At 31.3% G+C, this 12,637-nt stretch overlaps 1 protein-coding gene across 1 annotated transcript; it reads right to left on the reverse strand.

Moving 5' to 3' along the window:
- Nucleotides 1-7,229: 7,229 nt before the first annotated feature.
- Fbxl4 (F box and leucine-rich-repeat gene 4) lies at nt 7,230-11,078 on the reverse strand. The gene is made up of 7 exons (XM_018548896.1): nt 10,789-11,078; nt 9,802-9,895; nt 9,249-9,705; nt 8,963-9,161; nt 8,523-8,874; nt 8,123-8,450; nt 7,230-7,554 (listed from the first exon to the last, which is right to left on the reverse strand). Exons 1-7 carry the CDS (start codon nt 11,026-11,028, stop codon nt 7,230-7,232), a joined length of 1,995 nt encoding a protein of 664 aa, XP_018404398.1. The 5' UTR covers nt 11,029-11,078.
- Between the last annotated feature and the right edge of the window lie 1,559 nt (nt 11,079-12,637).

Raw genomic sequence — 12,637 nt, forward strand, 5'->3', positions numbered from 1 at the left:
ATGAATTTTTTGCAAATGAAACTTTAAAAGTGTAATTATTGATATTTTCTAAGTTAGGGGTTACACCACCTTGGAGGCTTCAAAAAATCGAATTTTTTTTTTGCTTTAAATGATAGTTTATAGTCTTAAAAATAAGGTCCTAAAGTTTCATTTAAAAATTCGCATTTTTTAAACAAGCTTTGAGCCATTTTAATGAAGCGCGTCTGTAACGCCATCGAGCGCGTTGAGCGGTTCGGAACAATTCAGAGTACCTGAGCTCGACTCTAGTCTTTTATACTTTACAAAAGACTAGAGTCGTGTGTTTGACGCTGTTTATATCGGTTTAGACTGCTCTATATTGACAGTTTCCCGTTTATTTTATCATGGAAAGCAAGAAAGTTGTGTACTCTAATAAGAAAGGTTCCAAAAGTAGTACCACCCGAGCGAATAAAAACAGAATTTCTAAAAGACGACCATTAAATCGATTTTCCTTGGAGAAAGATACCGAGAACGTAAGCACATCTGCCAAAAAACTGAAAATGTCTGAAGGCGAATACGAAATTCAAGTGGACAGATCGTTTGGATATCGTTTTATAAACTTTATAGCTGTATTCTCTGCAATTTCCGAATTAGTAGTGTGCAAAAAATGTGGATCAAATATAAAATTTAACGAAGCATGTAATCGTGGATTAGGTTTTAAAATCGTCGTTGTTTGTGACAAATGTGAACCAAGTTTTATAAATGCCAGTCCTCTTATTAACAATCACGCGTATGATATTAATCGCCGCATTATATTTGCTATGCGGTTATTAGGCATTGGTTTGAATGGCATTACAAAATTTTGTGCCTTTATGGATCTGCCACATCCAATTTTCCAGTCATTTTACGATACGGTTGTTGGAGCCATTTCCGTTGCTACCACAGCTGTTTGTGAAAAATCAATCAAGAAAGCAGTTGCCGAGGAGAAGAAAATATCTCTAGAACAAGGACAGACAACTGGTTTAACAGTGTCCGGCGATGGATCGTGGAGAAAGAGAGGTTTTTCATCGTTATTTGGAATAGCTGCGTTAATCGGATGGCACACAGGTAAAATCTTAGATGTGCTTGTAAAATCAAAATACTGTAAAGCTTGTGAATTTTGGAATACTAAAAAGGATGCTGTAGAATATGAAGAATGGTCTCAATTGCATAATGAGGAATGCGATATAAATCATGAAGGATCATCTGGAAAAATAGAGGTAGATGCCATTGTCGAAATGTTTTCTCGCTCCGAAACTTTGCATGGAGTAAAATATTGTCAATACATTGGCGACGGAGATTCAAAGACCTTCAAAGGCATTATAGATGCTCAGCCTTACGCAGATATTACCGTTTCAAAAAAAGAATGTATCGATCATGTACAGAAGCGTATGGGTACACGACTTCGCGATTTGAAAAAAAAAACAAAAGGTCTCGGCGAAAAAGGGAAATTAACAGGAAAATTAATCGATGAATTAACTATATATTATGGCCTTAGCATACGTCGGAATTGTAATTCTATCGAGAAAATGAAAAAAGAAATATGGGCGACGCTGTATCATAAAATTTCTACAGACGAAAAACCGCAACACGACTACTGTCCATCCGGCGCAGATTCATGGTGTTCGTGGCAAAAAGCAAAAGCCTTTGATAATTTAGAAGAGTACACACATAAAACGCCTCTCAATAAAGAAGTTTTCAATGTCATAAGACCTATTTACGAAGATTTAAGCAATGATGACCTTTTAAACCGTTGCTTAGGAGGCTTTACACAAAATAATAACGAAAGCTTCAATGCTGTTGTATGGTCATTAGCACCAAAAACATTTGCAAGTGGTCAAATAATTCTTGATATAGCGACAGATATTGCTGTTTGCAAGTTCAATGATGGATTTGCGAGTATTATGGCCATTATGCAAGTTTTAAACATGACTATTGGCCATAATATGTATACTTTTTGCATCGAAGCGGACGCCCGACGTGTGAAGGCTGCTGAGCGCGCAATGTCATCTTACGCTAAAGAGGCTCGAAAATTGTCCAGAATGAGCAGAAAAGAAGAAGATGAAGCAAACTTCGACGTAGAAGGACAACTGTATGGCGCAGGCATTGCAGAGTAAAGGTAAATTTGATATTTTCTACTAAATACACGAAATATCGCAAAGTAAAACTTTAAACGCGTTTTTCTCGAAACCACAATTTCAAAGTTGGCGTTGCGCGAATCTCAGAAACTGTTCATCCGATTCACTTGAAATTTACACAGAATCTTCTACTTTGTATAATCTAAAGAAGTACATACAGATTTTGCGATATGTTAAACACTTTTTTTTTTTAAACATTTTCTGACGAAAATTTTGAACCGAAAATGACACCTTTTTTTCAAATGTTCGCCATTTTTATAAAAATCAATATTTCGAAATATCCATATGTACTTCTTTTGGTGCATATTATATAGTTTTAGAAAATTTTTGGTTTTTTGCTTCAGGTCCAACCGAATGGCAGATCCCCGCAACGCCGATTTGACACTAGCTGCGAAACGACAATTAATAAAATGGCTTCAGCGTCGCCATTTTGTTAAAAAAATAAATAAATAAAATATTTTTTACTTCTAAAGACCTGTATTACTAAAGCCTTAAAACGATTTTTTAATTACTTTTATTGTTTTCCTTAAAAAAATTCTCAAAGTTACCTATGATTTTCAGGCGGTCAGGGTGGTGTAACCCCTTGGGGTTAAATAAATTCTATTACGGAATTTTTATACTTTCTAGGTAATTTATATAAAAAATTAAACAATCGTAGTAAATAAAAGTATTTTTAATACTCCGGAATCCTTAATAATTTGGAATTTCTTGGTTGAATACAAATAATAATTTGTAAATTAGAATTATTAATTTTTTGACAGAACGAGACTAAAAAAATATATCATACTCTAGAGAAAACTTGCACTTCTCTGTATCATTAGAGACGCAAAAGATTGTGAGTTTCGTAGAGAAGTGCTGTATATAAGTGATCTTCACGATCGGGTGCTTTATTTTTCACGACACGGGTGGCTCAACGGCTTCTAGTTGTCATTACATCAAGGCATGTTTAATTAGCTGCCCTAAGAGCGGAAAGTGCGCAAACCGCCTCTCTAACGAGACTTCTTATTTTCATAACTGTGTGTTAGTCTCCCAATTTTACAAAAAATTAACTTTCTATAGTTCGTACTTATTATTTGCACATTTCGAATTTTTGTTTTATACACTTCTAATAAAAGAATTATTCAAAACATAATTTTAGATGTCTAATTTCATACTAACTTTCCCAAGTAGGACCAAATTAAATTAAAACTGTTTCAATCAATAAATTTTTGTTTGCACATTTTGAAACAGACCGATTTTTCACTTGGATACCTTTAGTTAAAAAGTTATTAACAATTAAAGTTTCGAGAATAGTTGACTTCGGTATGAATATATATAGGTTCAAATCGTAGTTACTACACAAAATGAAATTAACTGATAGCTTTTGTTTGTACATCCAAATCAAGTCGATTTTTTGTTTGCACACTTTTAGTTAGAAATTATTATTAATTAAAATTTCGAGAAGTCGACCGTTCTCAAAATTTTAATAACTTTTTAATTAAAAATATTTTTGAATGAAAAAATCGACCTGTTTCAAAATATAAAAATTTATCGACAGTACTGTTATATTTTCAATGAGCTATAGAAATAGAAAGTTAATTTTTTATAAAGTTGAAGACTAACTTCACACAGGTATAATGCATTCGCCATCTTACACGAAGGGGGGAGAAGCAAAATTAAAAACAAATCCTAAACAATTTGCGTTACACAATTTATATTTTATACCAAATACAATCAATTTAACGAAACATACTAATACAAATAAACGAACATTTTCAAATATAAAATATATTTCTAAGTAATCTCTTACATTTTGTCAAAATATCGATATTGATCACAAGCATATATGATCAACAATGTGGCCAATGAAGACGACCTAAAAATTTTAACATGTAAACTCTATTAATTCTTGTCAAGAAGAACAGATTCGATATTTTTGCAAATCTATATTAACTTTTTTACTTTAGTATTGAACTTTTTTTATATTGTCGTTACATATATGCCGTTTAATTTTTTATTTAAAAAATTTTGATCATTTAAATTATTTTGAGATCGTTCTTAGATTAACAAATCTTTTTTCATCTGTAGATAATCGGATAAATATACTTTTATTAAATCTGTCTGGGCTTTATACATAATTTATTCATATATTCCTAAATTAAAATCAAGATAAACGAACGGAAAGAGAAACATACAAGTAACGAAATATATCGGTTAATTTACTTTTTCATCTACCTATTAAAATACTGAATTATGAATTTGGTTCCATTTTAATCCAATTGCATTTTGCTGGTATCCGAATTAATCAATATGAAAAAAGTGTATATGCTTGTGATAAATACTGAAATATAAGTTTTAAATTTATTGAAGCACTTACTATTGTTAAAGAGAATAGTTACAGTAAAAACTCTGATACTACAACAGTATAAACTATAACATATACTCAGGATAATCTAAAGAATAAATAGCGAAATTTTAGTAATATAATAAAAATAAAAGTTTTAAGTCATCGTAAATAATCTTTTAATTTTAATTTTAATTTTTAGATTAATCTGAGAAAATTATAGATAAACACATTATTAAATATAATCCCTATAATACTTTTAGTTGTACATATAAATTTAAATCACAAGTCATTTTTTAAATTTATATTGTAAAATACTTATTGTAGATATAAATTCTTATACATTTTTCATAACGGTTCAATCATTTTATTTGAATATTCTTTTAGTAGAATTTCGAAACTCTTCAGTATCCATAAATTCTATTGTATTAAACTTAATAAAAACTGTTAAATGTGCTTCTAAAAATTTTGCATTAGTTAAAAACGCAAACTGCATAAGTTCTATGGCATTATGAATTGTAATATGATGTACGAAATAATGTTAACATGTTAATTTTAAAGCTACTACATCAATTCTATGAGCTATTGTTAATAATTTTTTTAGCATTTCATAATCATCTAATTCTACACTAAATTAGTTTTAATATACATTGACACCATTTTGAAAGCTTGTAATTCATAATTTTTTAATTCATTCGTCATATCTTTTTCTTTTTTGTCACGTGTAAGGCAAATTTTTTCAAAGTAGCTACTATTGGTATAATTTTTTTGATATAACAAACTTTTCTTTTTCCGATTATAAATGTGACTGATTTCTCATTGCTCAATTGAATCTTGAAAATATCACATCTTTTGAAAATACTGCTAAGAGTGGTAGTAATTTCATCTGTATAGTATCACTTACAAGATTATGAAAAATTTTAAACTTTGGCAACGTACTAAAAGCGATGTATTGATATCAGCCTTAAATTTGAATCTAAGGAGTTCAATTAACAATGTTTTATTCGATATACGACCCGTAATTGACTTTGATAAATAAAACTATACGAGTCGGATAATTTATAATAGTGACACATGAACCATGAAATGCCTTTTATTAGTAAGAATATTTGGCCTCTTTTGTCAGTGACCACAATGTCTCCATTCTCCATTCTTCTTGGAGATTTTAACGCTCATCACCCGATGTAGGGCGGCAAGCGTACGAATGCTACCGGCCGTATTCTTGGCAAATGCATTGACGATCATCATCTTGTGATCTTAACCCTCCTGTCTCTCCTACCTTTGTTTCCTTCTCTCCTCATTGCTCTTCTTCCACCATCGATCTTACTATCGTATCCCCTCATATGTCTCCTCTTTGTGTGAAGCTCAAGTCCTTTCTGATCTCTCTATGGTAGCAATCATCATCCTCTTGAAGTTCGTGTGAATTGTTTGATTAGAACGTCTAAATTAAACATTTTTTTCACTTTTATATAGAAAAGTGGTACATTGATTGTCTACTATGCCAATTTCCGCCACGCAATAAATGTTGCTGCGTCCTATGTGCAGGAACCATAAGAACATTCTGTGTTTATCTAAATGTTATTTGACTATGTTGTTGATGTATATGTATACAAACAACCTATAAGAGAAATTAGCAAAGTTGCTTCGCTCTTATTGGTTGGTTTTATAGATCTATTAACTCTTAATTTGAATAATAGAATCTAATTGGCGAATATTGTAACTATCCCATGTTGGTTGTACGATTCGATCATGCACAAGAGAAACAAGGATAGAGGAAATGATTGCATTCAACAGAACACAATAGTTTTGCAACAGTTTTATAATTGTCTGCGCAGACAAGACATTCCTCTAAATCTATAAAAATAATCCAATCAGCACAAAGAAAATGTACAACAATTGTAAAATAAAAGTTTTGTTGAATGCAAGCACTTGATCTAAAGATGCTAAACTAAATAATATAATTTATTAACAATAGGTAATATAATAAAGTTTATTAAATTTTCATTCAATTTATTACATAAATATTAACATTAGTTGTAAAAATACACAAGCAACAAAAAAAGAACTTGTTTATCAAAAATATTTTAACCAAATATAAATCATTTTGCTGTCTGTCTCTCTTCAACGATCAAGTATATATTTATTTCGTTTTAAGTATAAACATTTTAAGGGATTTTGTAATGTAAACATACTTTGATATCTATAAATACTTCCAATTAGTAACATATTAAAATTTAATATTTAACATTAATATAAAACGTAAAAATATTTTATAGAAATATTAGAATAAACCAGAATATATTTGATAAAATAAAAATAATTTTTAATAACACAGCGCAAATATTTTAAAATACACAAATATATTATATAATTGCTTCTTTTTTAACAATAGGCACAGAGTACTGCATCAATGAAACTATAATTTCGAATCACAGAGTCGACTCGATTTTATGACCAAATACAGATAGATGATGTTTATTCAATTAAGCAATCAATGTATTTCCTGATGTCGTAATGTAAAATGCAGTTTTATTACATTTTATTAAATATAAAAAATGAGATTTAAATTATGCTCAATTTTTATTTTCTAATTCGCACAATTTTTAATATTATTTTTATTTAAAAAATAGGTTTAAATATAATATGTGCAATAAAAACACGTTTATTTTGTTATTTATAAGCACATACACATAGCAAAATTTTTAAAAATGTGATTTTTTTAGAGAGATGTAAAGTTTATATTGAATCTTAAAATTTTACATTAGATCTAATCATCGTTCGCCGTATTTTACACTTTTAATGGCTATATGTGTGTATTTTTGCTGCCACCACTGAATCGAACAATCAGAAATATTGTCACAAAAGCTGAGATCGATCATTTCCAATTTAGGACAATTCACGAAAATTGCGTGACATATCTCAGGTGTTAAGGATAACGTACCTAATAAATCTAACTGTTTTAAATTTTTACATGATGTCAATGCTCTTAGATCACGTTCAGTAAGACCTCTAACAGAGATCAGAAAGACTTTTTCCAGGTGTTGACATGAGGAAAACAATTTAAGGAAACTATCACCATGACCAGTCGTACTGCCACTGTAAATCAAAGCTATATTATGTTATGGCTCTTCAATCGTAAAAATACAGCTGTTTCAAGACACAAGCGAAAAAAACATACAAATTTTAATAATATAATAAATTTGTATCTTAAAAAACTGTATGTAAAGGCCTCTGTACACGGTCAGTAATACTGTCAGTATCAACGAATACTGACAATATTATTGATTGTGTGTGGTTAATATTAATGGATTAACGCAGAATACTGACGATGATTTGGATTAAATACATGCTTTTTCCTTAAGATCCATGTCGCCATAGATAATAATATACGTCAAATCACGTCAAACTGAAGTGAAATATTATCAATAATACCTGATCGTATAAGATTATAAAAACTAATGTATACTGTCAGTAATACTGATCAGTAATACTGACTCAGTATTATTGACCATGTAGGGAGGCCTTAAAACGTAGATCAATATAAGAACGATAGACTTATTAGTAAGTCTCAGGTTTGATTCATCATAAATGAATGAGGAATACATATTCTGCCAAAAGCGCGACAGAACATGTATTTTCAAAGAAAATGTGACACAACACGTACCACCAACCAAAATCCACTTCTCGTAGATTTCTGCAGTCAGCAAGAGCTTCAATACCTTGTGACGTAAGAGTGTGCGTCTTCCATAAATCTATACTTTCCAAATCAGGACAGAAGTCTCTCAATTCCATTGCAACTTCATCTACATTCAGACTTCTGTCTGTGCCTCCTATTTGTAAGTGACGCATCCGTACGTTTCTTCGCAGTATTTTACAAAGAGTTTGAGTTGTTATATGTGTTCTGTAAAGATCCAAATGCTCCAGGAATTCTAGATTTTCAAGGTATGAGAATCCGCTGTCCCTTATTAAATCACAATTACGTAGACCTAATTCTAAGAAAAATATATATTGATTATACAATTATACAATTTTCTTATGATTACAATAATCATTTGTATATATACCTTTCAAATTTTTGCATATTTTCGAAATTTGATATATGGCTTTGTTGTCGATTTGTGAACAGCAATTTAATCGTAAGTGCGTTAAGAGATTACCACAAGTGTCAAGAAATTTGTCAAGATCAAAGACAAAAAAGTTATTACACCATGAAAGATCCAACCGTCTTAAATATTTACATCTAGGTGCTAGGTAATTCAATGCCTTTGTATTAATAATATACCAATACGGTTTTAAGTTTAAGCTTGTATAAAGTAGATGGTCTTGTGCTAAATTATTGAAATGTTTATTTACTCTGCTTACGCAGCATAATGATTTTAAATCTAAGTTTCTTAATATCCTCATTATTATTTCATCCTGCAAGATAAATTATGAAATTTTAATAAATGAAATAACAGTAAATATTATTATATGTGTTATATAAAGACTTCTTGGTATATTTTACAGGAAGCGTAGACAAATTATAACGTGATAGCTTCTTGGATTCATCTGAAGAATGTTTGACATTTTTCATATTCAAGAACTTCGAAAGTTCCTCTGATAAAAAACGTTGCATACTATTAGATCCTTTTGTAAGAGGTGGTATATAATAATGAAGAGTTCCTAGCTGCAATGCTAGTTTGCTAACGTTCTCTACTACATCGCTACAAATAATGATACAAACTTACTTTCATTTATTAAAAAAGTATAAATCTTACTTATATATAATATTGACATTAATATTGTAATACCTTTTGTACATAATGCAATGTTCAGTCAATGTCTGCTTAAGGTGGATTATATCCATATGTGCATTTTGATAATCAGGTGTTAAATTATGGATGTCATCACGACAAGGATACTTGCAGTTAATGCTTTTTAACAGATTAGTTAAACTCTGATTATAAGATGAATCTTTAGGAAATATCAATTCTGATGTTCCAATAAGCATCACAGCATCTATCTCTGTGTAATAGTCCAATAAATTATGATTAAACTCTAATCTGAGTATTTTGGTTTTAAAGTCACACGATCGTAAAGGCGGAGAAAATATTCGTGATGTCGGAGGAACAATCTGAGGTGGTCCGTTCCAAAGTAGAAACCATTGATCTGAAGAATCTTGAGCCCAAATTCGAATTACGCTTCCAGGATTATATACTTCATATATGGAAACTCTTACTGGATATACAGCTTCATGGTACTCAATATCTTTAACATAAAAAATACAGTTATAATCAATCTTTTAAATAGAAGTCTATCTTTTTTTAACAAAATCTCTTATTTATTAATTCAAATATTACGTACCAATATAATCTTGGCTCACAACATCTGTATTGTTCTGTGGCATATAATCAATTGATCTCGAAGGTGCTTTGTCCCACCATGGTCCGTAAGTTCTCTATATTAAAAAGCCAGAGAAAAATATCAAATGTTATAAAACTTTGTTCATTAAAGTGACTATTATTGGAATGATATGTGATCGGATATGGAATAATAAAGTTGTAAAATTAATGGATCTTCCATATTTATTCCAACCCTTATTCCATGACTGTGTTTCAAAATTCACTGCCAATACTAAAAATATATATTACTACCGTTGACCTGGCATCAAAGGTCTATCGATATTCGTAAATTCTCCCAAGTGCTTTGATACGCGTATATCTCTTCATATAGAATCTCGATTGAATAACTCTCTCAGGCATATAAAGTAGGCTTCCACTACAATGCCTTATTAATGAGTCCAGTAGTGGAAGCTGGGACGAAACGCCATAATTACGTGATATTCTTCACAATATATTAGATTAATTTAAAAGATTTTAATGAATTTATTGGCTCATTGCCCTTGTCTCTTTATATTAGTTATATATAAAATATATAACTATATATTTTTAAAAATATATAGTTTACATAACTGCACTACGTAACGTACTATAAATTTTCAGCATTTGTAACAAACTTTGAAACATAGCTCATATATCTTTTATCAATTTTATCAGAAATCAATTGAAGAGTTATAAATAAAATAATAAAATCTGATTGTATATGTATGTGTGTGTACACCATTACTTTAATTTTAATCAGAGTTTAAAATTCTTCTTTTCCATCTTTTTATTGACCTTATGAAAGAAAAGGATCTTTAAGCTTTGCTTAAAATCAAAATGATGGTGTACATACAGATACACACGTATACACAACCAGTCCTAAGAAATAACCATTTAAAAATACAGAAAAATCTGTGATCACTTTTCAGTTTTTAAGACAATAACAAATTATACAATGAAATATGCATACCATGGCAAATGTTTGTGCAAAATCTCCATAATTCGGAAATTGACTGAATGGCCCAATTATGTTAGTAGCAGCATAAGATATGCTGGAATTACCACCATACTGTGAACTAAAACTACGAACATTCTTCACAAACTGTTGGACAAAATTAACATAATTTTCCTCGTCTATAGGTATTCTTTCGACATGTTGACTGTCATTCTCACGTAGGCTGAGGTATACAGGCTGAGGAAGAGATATCATACTTTTGCACTGAAAAAAATAAAATAAAAAGGTGAAGATGCAATGGACAGCAACCCTTTCAAAAATCTATGAAATTATACTCATTCGACGCGTTTTTCCATAAAACGAAAGAATCTGGCAGAAATAAGCGTCGCTCTGCCCGGCGAATCGAGATATTAAACATTAAAGTTAATGACTATTGAGGAAATCTGTCAGCCCTACATTCGCCTCGTCTTCTATATGCATTTCGATCTTATGCGCATGCGTTTCGTTATTTTTCGGTCTAACAGGCACGAAGTTTAAAATGTAATTAAAAATGGATTAGAGAGAAATATTTCAAGTGGACACCGTCTACGGTCTAGGCTGCAACTTCTAGGCGGTTAGGTCCCAAGCGGATAGGATGTTATTTTTTTTGTTTTGGGCGCGTCGTAGCCTCTAAAGCACTACTGTCTACTTGCAGTCCTTTGCTAGATTCTTTTGTTTTATGCAAAAACGCGTTGAACAAGCCTAATTTCATCAAAATCGAAGAATGGTACTGTATTCTGTATAATTACCATATCTTCTTCTTCGTTAATAGCTCCTGCTTCCTTGGAGTAAACGGAAGCCAAATCGCGTCTTATAGTATTGCAGGAATTTAGTAAATACACAGATAGGCTAATGAGATGAAGACTTCAGGTCTAAGCACAAAGATTGTCGTGGATTGACATAAGTTTTCGACAAAGTCGTAAGTCAACGCACAAGGATTTGTCGTAACTGTTTCCGACAGAATCGTAAGTCAATACAAGGTCGATATAAATATATGTCGCATGCCGTAAATATCTTTACGACAATCATTGTGCGTTGACTTACGACTCTGTCGGAAATCATTACAACAATCCTTGACAATCTTTGGGCTCATTCAGCAGAAAAGAGCGCTACGAGAGCGCTCGCTGTTATTGGTGTATTCTTCTAGATCATCCAATCAGAATTTTAAATCTGGAAGAATATACCAATAACAGCGAGCGCTCTCGTAGCGCTTCTTTCTGCTGAATGCGCCCTTTGTGCTCAAACCCTGAGTTGCGGTTAACACAGTCTTAAGCGGGGAGCACAGACTTTTGCATAACGCATAAAGTATGTGCATAAGGAATTTCATTGGTCCATTTTCTTATGCATGAGTCAATGGACCAATCAAATTCTTTATGTATATGGCAGAGAATTAAGGTTGATTTATACTGGCCGTAAACTGTTAACTTATGCCGTAATCTGTAAAAATTGACCAATCACAGTCGAATGAGAGGGGAATAATCGATTATAATTGGTCAATGTTTACAGATTACAGCATAAGTTAACAGATTACGGCCAGTATAATCCAACCTTTAATCTCTGTCTCTGACAGTATATACAGTAGCACAACTCTCCCGATTTTATGTTGCCTAAAATGGAGTGCGCATGCGCGATCGGTTAACACAGTCTTAAGCGGGGAGTAGGGATGGGCGATGTTTAAAAATGGATCGATGTTTTCAAAATCGATGAAAATAAAACGAATCGAAAGAGCATCGATTTAAATCGAAAAAAAAAATCGGAGGTTCGATGAATCGATTTTTTTTTTCACATGAAAATCCACGGACTAGACTTCTGTACATTTTACTAG

Source organism: Cyphomyrmex costatus, unplaced genomic scaffold (genome assembly GCF_001594065.2).
Source record: "Cyphomyrmex costatus isolate MS0001 unplaced genomic scaffold, Ccosl1.0 scaffold754, whole genome shotgun sequence".
Lineage (NCBI taxonomy): Eukaryota > Metazoa > Arthropoda > Insecta > Hymenoptera > Formicidae > Cyphomyrmex > Cyphomyrmex costatus.

Excerpts from the sequence above, each read along its gene's own strand:
- Fbxl4 (XM_018548896.1), bottom strand. The coding sequence starts at position 11,028 with ATGATATCTCTTCCTCAGCCTGTATACCTCAGCCTACGTGAGAATGAC. Across the intron at positions 8,875-8,962 it reads ATAATTTGTCTACGCTTCCT|GATGAAATAATAATGAGGAT; the intron begins GTAAAATATACC and ends TTTATCTTGCAG. Across the intron at positions 7,555-8,122 it reads GAAGTGGATTTTGGTTGGTG|TGGCAGTACGACTGGTCATG; the intron begins GTACGTGTTGTG and ends TTTGATTTACAG.